The sequence below is a fragment of the Nyctereutes procyonoides genome, unplaced genomic scaffold (assembly GCF_905146905.1).
Source record: "Nyctereutes procyonoides isolate TBG_1078 unplaced genomic scaffold, NYPRO_anot_genome, whole genome shotgun sequence".
In the NCBI taxonomy this organism is placed as follows: Eukaryota; Metazoa; Chordata; class Mammalia; order Carnivora; family Canidae; genus Nyctereutes; species Nyctereutes procyonoides.
Genome location: NW_026575020.1, coordinates 31595171 through 31612974, shown reverse-complemented (window position 1 = coordinate 31612974; position 17804 = coordinate 31595171). Strand labels below are relative to the sequence as shown.

The following is a 17804-nucleotide window of genomic DNA, read 5'->3' as shown; positions in this document are numbered from 1 at the left end:
TAAAATGCTAAAAAAAAAAAAAAAAAGTAATGTGGATGACTCTTAAATGTAGTATTTCACCAAAAACAACCAGACACAAATACATGTGTCCTGTAAGATACCGTTTTTATAAACTTCAAAAACAGACAAAATGATAATAAGGTGCTGGGGATGCACAGTGAGTGGGAGGAAGTGCTTCCCAAGATCCAGGGAAGGGAAGGGGTGACCCATGGTGGGGGAAGGGGGGGTCCTGAAGACCAGCATCCTGCAAGAAAGCTGCCTTAGTGGCCGGGCTGGGTGAACCACAGGAGCCGCAGTGCGTCTTGGTGGTCAGTGTTCATGATGAAAAGTCAAAGTCCAGTCTCTCTGTCAGACATGCCCACCGTGCAAGGGACACTGCCACCCCGTGGATTTGTACATGCTTGTGCACATGCCTCCAAGGACAGAGCAAGGTCGTAACTCAAAGGCCGGCAAGTACTGGGTACCTACCCCTCATCCCAAGATGCCTCCTGGCCGGGGGGACACCGACCTCCAGACACATGCCCCAGTTCATGACGGGCGGGCAAGTGACACTCGGCAGCTGGGTCTCCAGCACTGCAGGGCAGGAGTGACGGGCATCTGAGGTCTCTGGATTCTGCTCGCCCAAAAGATGGCAAGCTGGAGAGCCCCAGGGGCAGAAGAGCAGGGCCACTGCAGTAACCCTCTGCGGGACAGCCATGACCAGCTCCTGGCCAACCCCCACCACAGGGGTCGGCTCTCTGGCTGCTGCAGAGCCGTGCCATGGCCCTCAACAGCTGCTAGCTGCCCCGCGCGGTCAGTCCCGCCCTGGGCCCGTGACCTCCCTGCAGCTTGGAAGGCGGGTGATGCAAACTGGACACATGGACACAATGTGCCCGGCCAGTGGCCACGGTTGGCTGAGGTCACCTGGGCCCGGGGATAAGAATGAAGACACAAATCCCCACACCTGCCACGAGGACAGAGAACACAAGTGTGTGACCTGCTGGTCCCAGGCTAGAGGCCTCAGAACCGGTCTGTTCCAGGAAGAGGCCACCAGGATACCAGCTTTTGTTTTTGAAAATTAGCATCTCCGGAACCTTTGTTGAAGCGCCAAATGGCACTGCCCTGGGCCCCAGAGGGATGCTAATTGCTGCCAAGGGCCTGGCCTGGAAGGGCCCTTCTGGGAGGGACACTCATAGGGTGCAGGGTCTGAATGAGGATGCTTGTGCAGAGACTGGGGCGACTGGGGGTAAAGCTCCACGTCTGGAACGCACCCGTGCCCTGGTCTGAGAAGGGGCGAGGTGCCCCTGACTTCCTCGAGGGGCCACCAACATGAGGGGGGCTGGGATCCCATGTTCCAGAAGCACACGCTGGCCTGGTTGGGAGGGCCGGGGAAGGCAGGGACAGTGGTGGGGGCCTGACTTGTCACCGTTGATCACAGCAGGACCTCAAGTGACCTGCCCATCTTATTTCTGCATCTATAAAAATAGGAAAGGACTCAGCAAACTGAGCCAATGCATGGGGTACAAGGTAACTCTCCTGCCAGGTGGGTTGGCCTCCTGGGGCCCCCATCAGACACCACCACACACCCGGCTTGACACCACAGAAATGCGCTCTCTCCATTGGGAGGCCCAAGAACCAAACCCCAAGGGTCATCAGCACTGACACTTGTGAGGTTCTGAACCTGTGCCTTGCCTCCCCTAGGCTTGGTGGGGCCTGTATCCCCAGCTTGCAGTTGCAACCACTCCCACCTCCATCTTCACCTAGCTCATCCGTCCCTGTGATACCTGAGCCTGGGTCTCTCCAGCGGTCACTGGATTCAGTGCCCACTCCAATCCAGGGCAATTTCACATTAAGGCCTTACCTTAATCTGCAGACTCCAGATAAAGTCACGTTCTGAGGCTTCAGATGGATGTGACTTCTGGGGAGACCCTACTCAGCCCTACTCAGGAAATGCTGTGCATGCCCTGTAACCCCACCAGGAGGGGTCAGTGCCCAGATGCCAGGCCATGGCAATTCCTGAGCATGGAGGATCCCAGCTCAGGGGTCTGGCAAAGGACTTCTCCTTGGCCACATAGAGCAGCCCAGCTCGGGCCCCACTCTGTTCCTGGAGCTGCAGGTATATTGAAACTCAACCTGTGCCAAGTGGGCCTGCCTGCCCCCACCAGGACCTCAGGGGAGCAGGAAGGAGATGGGCAACCACGGGTCACAAAGGGAGCTGGGCAGCCACCCCAAAGCTGGAGGGTAAAGACCCCAAAGAAGAGAGGACTCCTCGAGGCAGCAGCTAGTGTCTCACAAGAACACACCCCCCAAAATGCTTTCCAAACTGAAACGGACCCCGAGATCCTAACCTTCCAGACCCTCAATTCGGGTGTGTCTTGGAAGCCCGACCCCTCTGGCAGGCAGTGGCTGCTCTGTGGGGCACGGGTTGCCAAGGCAGCTGTGAAATGGGAGCAGCAGGTGCTCCTGGCCCTCCTGGGGACAGCACGCACACCTGCCCCACCCCTGGATTTCAGGGGGGCCTGCAGGCACACATCTCTGTGGGGACATACCTAGCAGAGCTCTGGCCGTGTCCAGGGGCTTTGACAGATCATGTAACTGTCCTCCTGAGGCCTTTGGACCCCCTGACATCCCTGACCCAGGGCATCCACGTTTGTATTAATTCCCATTCTCGTTATTCCAGTTACGGTCGTTTTATTTCCAGCCATTCTGGGGTGCTGGGTGTAGGAGTGTCTATAATCTCAGGACAATTTCCATTTCTCTGGTTACCATGGGTTGTGCACCATTCCACAGTTTTGGCTGTCACATTGCCTCTTTGTCGAGTAGTGACTTAAGTCTTTTGTCCATTCCTCTGTCACTGCTTTCTCATTGATTTGTGTTCTTTATATGTTGTGGAGAGAAGCCCTTGGCTGATAATAGGAACAGTTTCTTTGTCCTCCTGCGGCTGCACTTTTCACCCACTTGTCTTCCAACGAATGAGGGGTCTTCATTTCCACCCAGTTTGGTGGACTTTTGCTAAAGGATCCTGCCTCTTCTGTTCCATCTCTGCAGGCTCCTTTCCTTGAGGCCGTAGGATATGCTCTGCAGCCCTCCTCAGGTTTAGAGACTTGGCTGTGTTGTCTTTCACATCTGGTGGACAGTCCCCCAATGTGGGACATTATTCTTCTTCCTGCAGACCTGCTCTCCACCCACAACCATAGCCCTACAGCTGCAGCCACAGACCCAAGGAAGGGAGGCCCCACGGGAGACAGGAGCTAGAGTCTGGGGCATTCACACCCTACCCTGCAGCGTCCCTCCTGGATGCCCTGCCTGCAGCTCCACGGCAAGTTCCATGGCTGCTTCTTGCTCGGCCCTCCCTCAGGCCCTGGCCCTGACCTCCCCTCACTCTCCCACACCTTCCGTGATTCTGCAGTCACCCCTTCGGCCATGCCACCTGTTCCTGCTGGGACTTGACACCCGTCCTGCCATATAGGTGTCCTGCAGCTGCTATAACAAGGGACCACGGACAGGGCTGAACTGTGTTCTCCCTATTCTGAGGCCTGAAGGCCCCCGTCCGCGGTCACGGGGCCACATCCCCTCTGGAGGCTCTGGAGGGGAGACTGGTCCTTCTGGCTCTTTCCAGCTCTGGGGCTGCCTGCACGTGTCGGGCTTCGGGCTGCATCCCCCAACCTCTACTCAATCTTCCATCCCGTGGTGGTCCTCACACCATCTTCCAAGCAACTGTGTCCAAACCTCCCCTCTGTTGTTTTTTTTTTTTCAAGCCTCCCCTCTTTGTAAAGACATCGATCACACTGGGTTGGCCACCCCAGTGTTGTCCTCCTAACTTGATTAACCCACAAAGACCCAACCTCAAAGGAGGTCACATGCTGAGGTCCTGGGCACAGATTTCCACCCAGCTCTGGGGCGGGTAAGCACTCAGCACACTGCTGGGATTGCTCCTTGAGCAGGTGTGATGCAGGCTCAGGCCCGTTCTCGTCCCAAATGGCAACCAGCAGCCCAATCTCAAATATGCTTTTACCCCATTTCTCTGCAGCACCACCTCACTATAAAAAGTGTCCCCATGTGGAAGTATGTGTCTGCTTTCTTTTGCTTTGCACTGGCTCCATCACTAAAACTTTGCAGTAAGAATGCAAGTCAGCAGGAGTGAGTCCCTCCCAACTGAACCAAGGGAGCATCGCAGCAACTGTAACCCTCAGCACGTGGGGACCGCATGGCACACAACCGGCTGGGATTCTAAGATCCTGCTGATGCTGAGGAGGGAGCAGACATTCCTTCAGCACCGAGACTTCTAACCCACTACGCGGTTTGCAATGTATTCAGTTCATCTGAACACCTCAATAGCAGTTGGTAGCCTTCTGGGCAGAAGATCTGCACAATTTTTTTGTTGGATTTCTCTCCAGTTACTTATTTTCAATTAGCAATAATCGCGCCTCGGATAAACCTCATTGGCTACGATACTGCCACTGCGCAAAGCTTCCAGTTACTTATTTATTTTTCCAAATTGCAGATAAATTCTCTTCAACCTCCCACTCTGCCTATGCACTGCTCACACACAGAAACGGTCCCGTTTGCACCCACACTCCCGCAGCTGCTCACCTTCCTAAACTCGCCATGATGGACTTACCCACCAGGGATCTCAGGCGCTCTTCCCGCATCACCACACATCTACCCGTGACCTCAGTAACACTCCTCGTCGTGCTTCCTTCCGTCCCTTACCAAGGGGCCCATGCCGTGAGCCACAGCAGCGGTCACAGCGTCCTCAGTCCTAACAGGGAGGTTTTCTATGCTTTGCCGTGAGGCAGGGCTGTCGTGGGAACCTGCCGGTTCGCTTCTCTAACAGCGGTAGGGGTGTCCATCACGAATATCGCTGAACCTCGTCAGATGCCTTTCCTGCCACTAACATGACGCTTGTCCGATTTTTTTCTGCCGCCCTCAACGTGAAATACCTTGGTTCTTGTGGCTTAAACCAACCCTGCGTTTCTGGGTCAAACCCTGCAAGGTCTCGATAACATCACCCTTTCCATATACTGCTGGGCTCGTTTTATATCTGCGTGGGGTCCTGAACCTTTACTCCGGAGGGTGACTTGAAACATTCCCTTCCTTGCAACTGTCCTTGTCAGGCTGATACCCAGGTGGCACCACTGTCCTGAGAACAGACCACAGGGAGGCAGAGGCAGCATGGGGACTCAGCACGACCAAGCCACTCAAATCTATTGGTGGCTGTCACAAGGAGATGTCACAGCCCCCCTAGGCTGCCACGTCAGGAGGAGCTCCATGACTCAAGGCCAGCACTAGGGGACACAGGCGGGTCTTGGAAGCAGCCCAGGGGCACAGCTGTTCTGGGAAACAGCCTGACCGCCAGCACAGACCAGGCAGGGGCCTGGGGGATAAATGGCCAAGTGGCCATTGTTGGCAGTAGTGTCAACAAATAGAGGGTCACTGTGGCAAGTGGGAGGGAAGCTCTGGTGTCTGATGGCCAGCCATGTGGCAGGAGCCCCCTCCCAGTAGGGGACGAAAGGGCAGCTGCCACAGGTTCCAGACACCTTCGTGAAGTGCCGTCAGTCACCCCCCTGGCAGCTCTGCCTCACCATGATCACATTGCTGGTGCCAATACTAACTCTGCTCAGTGGCCCCCAGGCCCTGTACAAGGGCCCCCAGAACTTCAACTTCATTGAGAATCTGGTAGCCAGCCACAGGCATGGGTGGGAGGAGGTGGCAGCTGGGGGCAGCAGGAGGGGATCAGGGCAGGGCACCCACCAGCCCCACTGCTCCCTCTCCTGCACCAGCACAACCACCTCCACTCAGCAGGTCAACGGCAACTGGTTCTCGACAGCACAGGCTTCCGATGACCTGGAGCTCCTACAGGAGGACTCGGACATGATGTTCTTCATCCACAAAATCCATGTAATCCTCCAGACCATAGAGTTCCACATCCACAGAAGGAACATCTGGGAAGAGGATGCAGACGGGGCCATGGTGCAGGAGAACCCTGGGCCCCCTCCCTGGTTGGCCTCCACCTCCCAGACACCAGAGGGCACGGGGGACCTAGTGACACAGGGCAGGGCTGGGGCTTGCTGTCTGGGGACGGGACACATGTCTGACATTCAGCGTGGCCAAGACCCACCCAGTCCCACTGAAGGGCTCCACGGGCAACAGCACCTCCTCCGGGGCCTGGGTCCCAAGGGATCTTGTCACCCTCTCCCAGGATAAAGGGCATGTGTGTCCCAATCATAGTAACGGCAAGTAAGACAGAAGGAAATTTCAGTATATGCTGAAACTGAGTACAAGCAGTCAGCATCATGCAGCCTGCAGGCAGGGAGCCCCTGGGAGTTGGGACAACACGTGGCCTTGTAGGAGTGTTCCCAGCTGGCTTCAGCTCCCCTGGGGAACCCCCAGCAGTGCGTGTCTGCAGGGGGTGGGGAGCCCACACCCAGTCCTGCCGCTTCCTGGGGCCTGACCACTCAGGCAAGACACCAAGGTGTCTAAGACTGTGAAGGGACAGCAGGCCTCCCACCCCACCCCCCAGGTCCACAGATGCCAGCCACAACATGATCTTCCTAAAGGACATGGGCCCCCATCGCTTCGCCATCTTCTGTGCTCACAGCAACTGGCATGGGAAGAAGAGGGTGGTGAACGCCCTCAGTAAGTGCCCCTGCCCCCCGCCGGCAGGAGACAGGAGGGACCTCGACTGCCGACTGCCGCAGGGCCACGAGGGCCAGGAAGGTAATGAGGTGTTTGACCACAAGGGAGACCTGCCCACATGCCAGTAGCTCGGGTAAGCCCCCTGATCTCTGCGCCTCCTGTAGCATCAAGGATGGCAAGGACAGTCTTAAGAAAACTCCTGCTTGAGCAAAGGGGTGGTACTCCCACCCAAGCAAAGGCCTGGCGGTCTAGCCAGCAGGTCCCATGCTGTAGAGGTGTCGGCTCCCCTGAGACCACCAGGGCCACCGTCTTGCACAAATAAGAAAAGCAAGTAACAGACAGGGTCTGTGCGCCACCTGTGACACTCCCCTGCTGGCCTCAGAGACCACAGAGCCCTGGGTAAGAAGTAGGCTCCCTCTGTGGAGTGGCAGGGTTAGGGCACAGTAGCTCCAAGAGATGTTTGCATCAAGGACCCAGGTTGGTGGCCTCACAGGAGCCCAGGGTCAAGGGCTGGTCAGAGTTTGCAGAGATGAAGGTCAGAACCAGTGTGTCATAGGCAGGGGCCCAGCGTCCCTGAACCTCTGAGGAGACTCCCCTGCCCCTTCCAGCTCCTGGACCCCCAACATCCTGAACTGTGTGTCACTCGAAGCCCTGCCTATGTCCCCAGCAGGATTCTCCTCTGTTCTCAAACCTCCCTTCCTTCCCCTTAAAAGAACCATTGTCACCGGTTTTTGGGTCCATTCTGAACCACCTTATCCTCAGACACTTTCCACACCTGCAAAGATCCTGCTTCCAAACTAGGTCCTGTTCCCAAGTTTTGGGGACAGGGACTTGACTGCACCTTTCAGGAGACCCAATCCGGCCATGCACCAAGTGTTAGGGTGATCTGATTTAGTAGACAGCCCTGGGCTGGGCCCCCAGGCTTCAGGGCTGGTGGAGTAGCCTGCACTGGCCTACAAGGTCCCAACAGCTAGAAGCCATCGGCTGCACGCAGGCCAAAAGTTCTGGCTCTTAGAGTACGGGGATGGCCTGGGGGCACAGGCTCGCTAACTGGGGGCAGAGTGATGCTCAGGGAGCAAGGGGCGGCCGGCCAGCCAGGCAGTCAGGTACCACAGCTGCCCCCAATGCGCAGGAACTCTTGGCCCAAAGCTACTTGCTTCTGCTTTGTGGGTAGTGGGTTCCCGGCCAGGGTCACAGGGCTCGTGGCTTGGGTGCACCTTCATTTATGTTCCCCAGGTACCCCTCAAGCATTTGCCTTTACACAAGCCCAAGAACGAGACCCCCATAGGTGTTCCTCAGACACCGGCTGTCCCTCCCTCCAGACGTGGGGTGAACAAAGAAATCCTACCCAGAACAGCAAAGGCCGGACCCCACCTGAGGGCCCCGTGTAGCTCTGTGGGGCCCCCTCCTCCTCTGCAGCCTGGCATGGGACCCTCTCGGGCACCCCTCCACTCTGATCACGGCAGCTCCTTCCCCCACGGCCTGCCTGCACCCTGAAAATCCAGAGCCGTCTCCAAGCTCCCAGAACCCCCCTGCCCATTGTCCCAAATGACCTGCTGGAGGGACAGCCTGCATTGCTCTGCCTGTAGGCTGGACCCCTCCTGTGAGCTTTGATGTCATGCAGAGGTTTAAAAATTACTGCAAAAGCCACAGGATCAGCCCGGCCAACACCATCAGCCTGACCGGAACGGGTGGGCCCCTCACTCCAGCCCTGGGGCCAGAGGGCACAGCTCACACCTCCACTCAACCACCAGCATCCCTCCTCACATATCGCACCTGTGTGACCGAGAATAGGTAGGCCGCTGGGTCCAGGTGAGTGACCTCTGACCCTGCAGGGGGGCCCTTCGAGGCCAGGGTGGTAAGGAGCACACGGTGCTCCACTGGTGCTGAGCACCCCATCATGCCAGCCACGGTGGGCAGCGGTGTCTGACAGGGCAGAGAGATTCAAGCTGCTGGTTCTGCTGCGTGTGACCCAAGGTAGGGGTGTCCACAGGGTCCCCTGAACACAGATGGGTGTCCACCTGGAGGAGGGGTGTGGCAGAGCAGATGGGGGGTCGGGTCCTGCTCACCGACACACCTCCCCAGTCCCTAGCCAAGGGGCAGGGCCCAGGGCATTGCAGGATCTATCCCATGTGTGAGCCCCTGCCCCTCTCCACTCACAGAAGCATCCAGGACACTCTGCTCTGACAATGGACCAAAGTTGAGTGGACCCAGGAGGCAGCTCAACCGCTCCCATCCCCCCAGAAGCCCCCGTCCCTGGAGGCCTCTCCTGGTGATTGCCCCCCTAGACTGAGTGTGCTCTGTGGGGGTGCTCTGGGTGCTGACCACATGGGCCAGGACGTCAGAGAGATGGGGCTGAGCCAGCCCACTGTGGATATGGGTCCACACTGTGGGAGGAGCTGCCAGGTATTCCCCAGGGTGCTGTCCCCCTGAGCCCCTGCCCCTCTCCACTCACAGGAGCATCCAGGACACTCTGCTCTGACAATGGACCAAAGTTGAGTGGACCCAGGAGGCAGCTCAACCGCTCCCATCCCCCCAGAAGCCCCCGTCCCTGGAGGCCTCTCCTGGTGATTGCCCCCCTAGACTGAGTGTGCTCTGTGGGGGTGCTCTGGGTGCTGACCACATGGGCCAGGACGTCAGAGAGATGGGGCTGAGCCAGCCCACTGTGGATATGGGTCCACACTGTGGGAGGAGCTGCCAGGTATTCCCCAGGGTGCTGTCCCAAGTGATGACCACACACCACACAGGCAGGCAGCGAGGCCAGGCCCCAGGGCCACCTGGTCCCCACAGTCCAGGGCTCGCCAGCCAGTGGGTCCAGAAGCAGGTCTCACAGGCGCAGAGGCAGCAGCAGAGCCAGTCTAGGCTGGTCCTTTGCTTCTGAACTGGACCTGGCCTAGGAGCCCCTTCTGGCCACACACTTGCATCCCTGCTGAGTGGTGGTGGCTGAGGCCATGGGGGCAGGGACAGTCATGAGGCTGGCAGGTCCGGCAGATGCCTGTCTGTGGCCCCCTCTGAGGCACACCTAACCCCCAGGCTCCCCTCCACCGGTGCCCAGCTGCATGGAGGCTCCCCATCCCAGTGCACAAGACTGTCATCCCTCAGGACCACCACTGAGCGACCCACCAAGCCCACCCCTGTCCCAGACCAGGGGGCTCCCACCAGTGGCCAAAGGTCCCTCAAGGGCATCTCTCAGGGCAAGCCATACCGTGTAGCAGGCATCAGCCATGAATGCAGGGAAGGTGGCTGCGCTGTCCCCGTCAGAAGGGGGGGCCTCCCACCCCTGCAGTCAGGATCCTAGGACCCAGGCCCTAGGACCCACCCCCCAGGCCACCCCCAGCACCCAGGGGCTTGCTCCTACCCCTCAGGTGCTCACCCCAGCTCCCCTGGCAGATGCCCCCCTCCCCACCTGTACCTCCCAAGAGCCCTCCCAGCTCATTTCTTCAAGCAACACCCAACAGTGGAGCTGCCCCCGCACCCCCACCCCTACCAACCCCCAGCCCCCCGCTCAGGGTGGCTGTTGGTCTCAGTGGCCCCAGGGTCTCAGGTCACCTGCAGTTCAGCAGCCCCTCTCTGGCTGCCTCCTCTCCAGGGGCAACATGAGTTCCCTCTCCTGGCTCCCCAGACCCCTCAGCACTCCCACATCCCACCTCTGTCCCACCAGCTCTCAACCTGGGGCAGCGCCAACCCCATGCCCACCCTATGACACTGGGTCACAGTCTGGGGTGCCCAGTCTCCTCGCTCCTCCTCGTGCCAACCAAGCTGCTTTCATCCGGGAGCCCTCAGCCCTGCCACCTGCTACCCTCCAGGGGGCATCCTGCCCCCACAACTCAAATGCCCCACAGGCGCCAGGGGAAGTAGGGGCAGTGAAGGTGAAGGAACCTGTCCTACTACCCTCTCAGCAAGGGAGCATGGGACCTCAAAACCGCTGCCTTGGCCATGAGCAGGCCTGGGGGCCCCCTTCTGCCATGAGCACCCCACTGTGCCAGGTGATGGGCTGGGGGCAGCTGGGTCTGCTTTGTGTCCTTGCTGTCAGTCACTGAGACTGGCGTTGGAGCCACACTAAGGTTTCTGGCTCCCTCAGGTCTGTACTGCGGGGGCACACCGAGGCCTGGTCAGTCCAGCGAGGGTCACAGGACTTCCTCTCACTTGCCAGCCACCTGGGACGGAGCTGGAGGACACAGCTGTCCCACCAAGAGGTCAGACCTAGAGACAGAGGAAGGGCCTTGGGATAACACCTCCTCCCCAGCAGCAGAGTGCCTAGCCTGGATACCCTGTGTCCCAGGACAGGGATCACATGGTCAGAGGACTAATGAAGTCACTGAGCAGCACTGAACACCTTAACCCAGATGTCAACTCCCGGTGACCCACGGTGGCCGTGAGATCCAAGGAGCAAGAGGAGCAGTGGGGAGGCAGGAGCGGAGAGGAAGCCAGCAGGTGGGGGTGCAGGGCACCAGGAGGGCAACAAACAGCTCCCAGCCCAACAACCAGCTGTCAGCAAGGCCCAGCCAGGGGCACAGTCCCTCCAAGATGTCCCAGGCCGAGGGGCACATGGGCCTGATAGACAGTGTGGCCTGAGGGTGTCGGGTCCTGCAGGCCGCGTCCGCGTCCCTTCTGTGTCCTGTTTCCAGGCAAATAGGCCCTCCTGGTGGGGGCTGTGGGGACAGACATGGGTCACCTCTGGAGCTGGAGGGAGTTGTGCTATAGCCCCCCATCCACTGCCAAACCCCCAGAACACGCCGGAAGTCATCATGGCTTTCTAAACCCACCCTGGAGCATGTGGGGTCACGATCACCACCACCAAGAGCTGAATTCGGGTTCACAGGAGCTGCTGAAGACAAGGGGGAGCCGGCTGTTCCCTGACTCCGCGGCTCCTTCCAGCGCGAGCCAAGCCCCCAGCAGGACCTGCAGCAGCCCCTCTCCTACAGCCACCCATCCTGTGCGTCACTGCACCCACCCTCCCACGGCCTGCAGGGTGGGGGTGAATGCTGGCTCCAGGCACCGCCCCTCCCACCAGGCTGGGATCACCCTTGACTCTGCCTACAGGTGCCCCCCATCCCCTGCCTCCACCGGCTCAAGGTGAGGCAGGCCAGGCGCCTGAGACAGGGCCTCATCCCTCCCTTTCCAAGGCAGGGCCTGGGGCTTCAGCTGGGACTCCTGATCTCCCCTCCCTGGGTGCTGACCTGAGATCAGCGTGGGCGTAGGGGGCCAAAAGCAAGACTGTTCTAGGTCAGCCTAGCCAAAATCAGCTGCCTTTCCACAGAGCCATGCACCTGCTCCCGGGTGGGGCTCACAGTCCCACCACGGGTCTCCCTCCTGGCTCAGTGAGCCTGAACCTCACAGCAGCAGTACCCAGGCGTTTGCTTCAGCCCTGACACAGCTGTGCCCAGGGTGCTGGGCTGACAGTAGGGCGCCCGAGCATCCCACCCCACCAAAAGGAGGCACGGCCTACGCTTGAGAAGCACACACAGACATAAACGTGCACACGCCAGTGCTGATACCCGCAATGCACGCACACGAGGACCACGAGGGTCCTGAGGACTATGGTCCGGGGGTGATCGCTGCCCCCACGGGCACCTGGCCACCCCCAGGGTCCCTCCCCCTAGCCCCTGCCAGGCTCCATGAAGGGCTCACTCTGCCAGTGCTTCCAGCCCACGCCAGCTGCTCCTCACCTTTGTTTGCAATGACTCATAGAATGAATGGAACTTTCTGGCTGCAGGAATATAAATGCATTCAGGTGTGGGACAGGCAGCCTGGGCAGGAGACTCAGGACTCACAGTCAGGAGAACCTACTCTCCTAGAGGGCAGAGAGCCCTCTGGACCCTGAGGCACTCGCTGGCCTGGAGGGTCACTGGAGGCCTGGAGCCCAGCATCTCTGGGAGGGAACAAGCAGGAGCAGAGTAGTGAGGCCCTGGCCAGCCTGGGTCTTAGCTGAGAGATGGTAGGATGCAGGGCAGGGTCAGCCCCGCTCAACCTCAGGGGCTTGGCATGCTCCTCCCAGTAACCCAGGCCTTCCCCAGATCCCAGTAGTCAGGAGCAGCTAGGACTGGGCTGTGCCCTCCAGGAGAAGACTCCAGATGCGGATGCCAGGTGAACTCTGCCACAGGCCCCCTCCCCTCGCCCCGAGTGACAAGTGCAGAGGACCCCATCTCAAAGGCAGAGGCCCACCCTTCCCCGGCTGCAGCAGGACACCAGGGCCATCCGGGGCAGACTCCTGGGCCTCGCGGGCTACACAGCTCAGACCAGCCTTAGGCACGGGAGAGGTGGGGTCCCCTGCTGGCCTCTCTGAGGAGCAGGCCAGGAACCCAAAACTCTCGGCCCCAGAGCCCTCCCCAGACTGAGGAGCTATTTAGGGACACCCAAGGCCAAAAACATCACAGAGACAAAGCCCCAGGCAAGTGCCTGCACTCTGAGCGGAAGCTGCGCCATCTGCCCAGTGAATTGCACTGATTACACAGAAGCTCCGGAAGTTCTGCTTTCTGCAGGAGCACCAGCCTGCCTTTAATCTCAGTCTCCACCACCGTTGCCCCGCCAGCCACGTGGGAGCAGGGCACAGCTGCCACCCGAACCCAAAATAAGCCATCAGGGTGTGTGACACACATGTGCAACACAGGCCCAGTCCCCCGCACCCCCGGCCTAGCAGGGAAAGAAGTCAGGGAAGATGCTGTCCACCTCCTCCCGCAGGGCCAGGCTGGGGCAGCCCACGTCCGAGCCCCACGGCTCCAGGGGGCCGCCCAGGAGCTCCTGGGAGCCGGGCTCGGGGTCTGTCAGGAAGCTGGGCTCTGCCCTGTCCAGCAGACTGCTCCTGGCTGTGCTCCGAGAAGGGACACCGGCGCCTCTGCCCTCCAGAGACCCTGGAAGCAGATGCAACATGTCAGCCTGGGTACCTAGGCCAGGCACAGCGGGGTCAAGGTGCAGGAGGCCCACCTCTGTCTGTCTGTCCTGTCCGACTTGGCTCCTGAGGGCCATGACAGGCAGGCGAGCCCACACCTGTGGCCCTGCTGGAGACCCAGGAGGGTCCATCCAACCACAACAGAAAACCACTGCCCACAATTTTAAATCTCATTCCACTCATCACGGATCCGATGTCCTCAAGGGGATGTTTAAAGAAATACCACAGGCCCCACCACCACTCCCCACTGCCCTGGAACAGCAGGAGACACATAAGCAGCTCCACGCACTAGGCTCACACGTGGCTCCTCATGCACACAGATCACCTTGCACCCCCACCCCGATGACAACCACCAGCAGAAGAAATCAGCTCAGACACAGACACCAGATCTCAGTGTCCCACAGCAAAGAAAAATGCTCACGTCTCCCCGCTCACCCAGCCACCAGTCAGGACTGGCGTTCAGCAAGAAGGACATCCCGTCTTCCACATCACATCCCGCTGCAGGCCTGGATGGGAGCAGAGAACTTCACCCTTGGTGATCCCAGGTGACCCCGCTCCTCAAACCACAGGAGGAAGGTACGGGCCCTCAAGGGTGGCTTCAGGTGCAGGATGAACAAACAGGGTGCCCCACCCCCCAGACCCTGAGCCCTCCCGCCAAGGACAGACTGGCCCACCACGCTGCCTCTGTTGGTTTCCCTCCAACCTCTGCCACGCTCCCTTCCCACGGCCCAGCTGGTGCGTGCTCACAAAACACAAACTCGTTTACTACCAGCCGAAACACAGACCGCCTAGAACACGACAACGTTTTCAGAAACGCGTCAGAAAACCACACGGCAGCGTCTGGCTCGAACCGGCCTGGGCTGGCAGCTGCGGCCCAGGCACAGATGGTGAGGGAGGGGTGCAGACTTCCCGGGGGGTGTGGGTGCGGGGCTGCTGCACACGTCCACCAGGGCACCCACCTGGGGTCCAGCGTCATGATGGAATTGGCCCCTTCTGCCGAGGGCCCCCCAGCCTGGCACAGGCAGCTCTGAGCCTCTTCGCTCACCAGGGGGGAGGATGGCTGCCAGGAGTGGGCAGGCCAGGGTGGGGGCGGCCTCAGGACCTTGGAGGGACTTGGGCCTGGGGGCTGGGAAAGCAGGCTGCAGGGCTCTACGACAGAAGTGAGATGCAGGGGAGCCTTCCCCACGTGGGGAGCAGCCCTCCTCTGGAGACCCCCACACCCATGTGGTGCCCGGAGCAGGGATGAGAGAGCTCAGGAGCAGCACACAGACAGATGACCTGGACACGAACGCCCAGGGCCAGTCAGGCTTCTTGAAGCAGATACCCACCTGGCCTCAGTCAGCCCCTGGAGCTCGGATCCGGGACTCTACCCATCTGCCCTCGTCCCTACCCCAGCCTCCACCCTCAGACCTAACTCCCTGCCACATGACCTCTGCACTCTCCTGCCCTGCCCGTGGCTGCCAAAGGTCCCTGGAGGCCCCAGCTCCGCCGCCAGCCCTGGGGACAGCAAGCCCCCGCTGCTCCTCCATGGGCACATTCAGGCAATCAGCAGGCACATCCTTGGTTCCTGTGGTGCTCAGACACTGCGGCAGAGGCAGTCACATGCATGAGGCCCGAATGCCAGCACGGCCAGTCGTGCCCATGGTGTGACAAATAGCTAGGATCCGGGGTCTGACACAAGGGAGGTACAACCATCAGAGGTGCCCCGCGGACTTGGCTGGCACAGTACCAGAGAACAAAAGCCCTCCCTGTGCAGAGTCTGTGACTCACTCAATTACAGGACAAAGGAGCAGGAGGGCGCCTGAGAAGGGCAGGCCAGGCGGGGGCTGCTCAGGACAGTGAGCACAACAGGGACAAGGAGGACGGGACGTGCTTCCTGCAGGACCCAGGGACCCCTAGAGGTCCAAGGTGAAGGAGAGCCGAGGAGTCGTTCTGGGGGAGCAGCAGCTTGGACCCTGCTCCCCAGCAGAGAATGGGACAAGGATGCCCCAAGAACCACCCACCACCTGCAGCAGAGAAGCCAAGGCAGCTCAGCCTGCACCCCTGCCCCCCATAGCTCCCATTAACCTGTTTTCACCACAGTTGAGGGCAGCGCAGGGTCCCTGAACTACACCCCAACACACAGGTTTGTCACGATGAGAACACCAACAGTACGGGTTCCACCCCCATTCGGGAACACACTCTGCCACTCCCAGGGTCAGACCCAGGGCCGTCCTACAGCACCTGTCTGTCTCCCCTCTGGCAAGGACACCAACCTCACAGGCACCGGTACCCACTCTTGCTTACCAGGGAGGGCTGGTGGCCCATCCAGCACCTCAGTCACCCCCAATGGGGCTTCACCCACTCCTGCAGTGGCACAGTTTGGAGAAGCCTGTGGCCTAGGTGACACAAAGACAGATGGGGAGCCCTGAAGGGTCTGTGTCTGCAGTCCTCAAGGGGGCCCAGCCACACAAGGAACACTAACATGGTCAGGCCACACGCTCCCAAGCCACAGTCTGGTGCCACTGCTGCAGCCGGACCCAACACAGCCAGTTGTGTGACGTCCTTCTGCCACTTGTGCCACGGCTCCTTGGAAGAAGCAAAAACCTAAAAACGAAAACAAGCGTAATGGGTAACAGGTCATGATGCTTAATCATCTGACACCTGAGAAGAGCAGGGTGAGCTGTGGTCTGTCACCCGCTGCCCTGCTGGGGTGGCAGGGGCTCAGCTCAAGTGCAGATCCTGGGCTAGAACAGCAGAGCACGGACAACAGGGCTGTAAGGGACTGACATGGAGACCAGACTTGTTTTCCAGGGCTCCTGCCTCACTTGGGGAGGCCACCTGCTGACAGGGGGACCACCACAAATGGAGGAATGCCAGCCAAGATCACAGTTCCCCTGACAGCACCGCAGGCAGAGCGGAGACCAGGACCTCAGGACTGCAGGGAAGTCAGGGCTGCCCCTCAGGGGGTGAGCTGCCCCCCAGTAGAGAAGGGACCCGCAGACCAAACACCACTCACGGTGTGCTGCTCCTGGCCCGGCAGCAGGGTGCCCACGAGCCGCAGGAACTGCACAGACATCTCCAGGACCGAGGCCATGTCCTCCCGCCGGCCATCAAACCGGGGCAGCAGAGCCCGCAGGCGCTCACAGCTCACGGAGATGCGCTTCCTGCTTGCAAACAGCCATGTCGGTCAGTCCACATGGCCTGGGCCAGGGGGGAGGACCCCAGCCACCAGAACACCCCTCAGAGCCGCCCCCAGGGCCTCCTCAAGTAGAACAAACCTGCTAGTTAGCTCTCCAAACAAAAGGAGCCCTTCAGGGTCACCCGCCACAGGTTACCCTTACACTTGTGCAACAGTGGCCAGCCCTGCCCTGGATGCCCCCACCCCACCCCACTAGAGACCCCAAAGGCACAACCTTCAGCTGGTCAGGAGGGCTACAGAGGTGGGCGTTCTGGCTCAGCCCAGGAGGAACTAATTGTCCCCTGGCCACAGGGCAACCTCGCCCCCTGCCCCAGCTGCCTACAGCCCCCGGTCCCAGCCTCCATCTGATAGCCTCAGGCCCCCCCCCGCCCCCCAGCAGCTCCCCTGCAAGCCAGAGATGCCCTCGGGCCTCCAGGGCCACCCACCTGCGCTCCCTCTCGCTGAGCACATTCCGCGGGAGGCCAGGGCCTGGCCGCTCGGGGGCCGCCTTGACCCGGCCGGAGCCCTGGCCTCGCTCCTCGCTGCAGCCCCGGGCGCTGGGCGGGGAAGGCCCGCTGCCAGCAGAGACAGAGCAACGCGCTCTGTCAACTCGGGAAACAAGCTGGGCCCCCGGGGTCCCCATGGACGTCTCTGAGGGGCCCCGGGGCGAGGGGCCCCGGGGCGGGGTGCTGGACCTGGTCCTGCGGGGCCCGCCCTCCCCCAAAGGCCCTGCTGCAGGCGCCCTACCCCAAAGGGTCATGCCGGCTGAGGACCTGCGGCTCGCTCTGTTCGGACTGGGGACCCACACACACACCCCAGGCAGAGGCCTTCCACCTGACCCGGCACCCCAGGCGCTCACCTGCACCCCACAACGCCAGCCTCAGAGCTCCGGAACGCCATGGGCGCAGCTGCAGAAACGCAAGCGCACGCCCAGGACCTCCACGTGCCGCCCCACGTGCCGCCCCACGCGCCTGCGCACGCATCTCTGCCGCTGGCTCCGCCCCGCACATGTGCCCCGCCCCGCCCAGCACGTGCTCCGCCCCGCCCCCACCGGCCGGGGGGGCGGGGGGGGGAGCTCAGGTGTCTCCCTGGATAAGTTGCTATGAAGCAGCCACGACCTCAGGCTCCGCCTGGGTG

General features: G+C 60.5%; 2 protein-coding genes and 1 pseudogene across 3 annotated transcripts; 1 reads left to right on the top strand and 2 right to left on the bottom strand.

Annotated features, from left to right (window-relative positions):
- Positions 1-4327: 4327 nt before the first annotated feature.
- On the bottom strand, positions 4328-4451 carry LOC129518573 (U4 spliceosomal RNA; annotated as a pseudogene).
- Positions 4452-5565: 1114 nt separating this feature from the next.
- Positions 5566-6746, top strand: LOC129498974 (uterocalin-like). The gene is made up of 3 exons (XM_055308608.1): positions 5566-5658; positions 5785-5981; positions 6503-6746. Exons 1-3 carry the CDS (start codon positions 5566-5568, stop codon positions 6744-6746), a joined length of 534 nt encoding a protein of 177 aa, XP_055164583.1.
- A 6359-nt stretch (positions 6747-13105) lies between these two features.
- SOHLH1 (spermatogenesis and oogenesis specific basic helix-loop-helix 1) lies at positions 13106-17598 on the bottom strand. 2 transcript variants are annotated; one of them, XM_055329972.1, is made up of 8 exons: positions 17527-17579; positions 17114-17242; positions 16506-16653; positions 15972-16093; positions 15794-15885; positions 14467-14656; positions 13943-14013; positions 13106-13469 (listed from the first exon to the last, which is right to left on the bottom strand). In XM_055329972.1, exons 1-8 carry the CDS (start codon positions 17565-17567, stop codon positions 13252-13254), a joined length of 1011 nt encoding a protein of 336 aa, XP_055185947.1. In that variant the 5' UTR covers positions 17568-17579; the 3' UTR covers positions 13106-13251. The 2 variants fall into 2 exon arrangements, with proteins under 2 accessions (XP_055185947.1, XP_055185956.1); XM_055329981.1 differs by lacking the exon at positions 17114-17242 and having other exon boundaries at positions 17527-17598.
- Between the last annotated feature and the right edge of the window lie 206 nt (positions 17599-17804).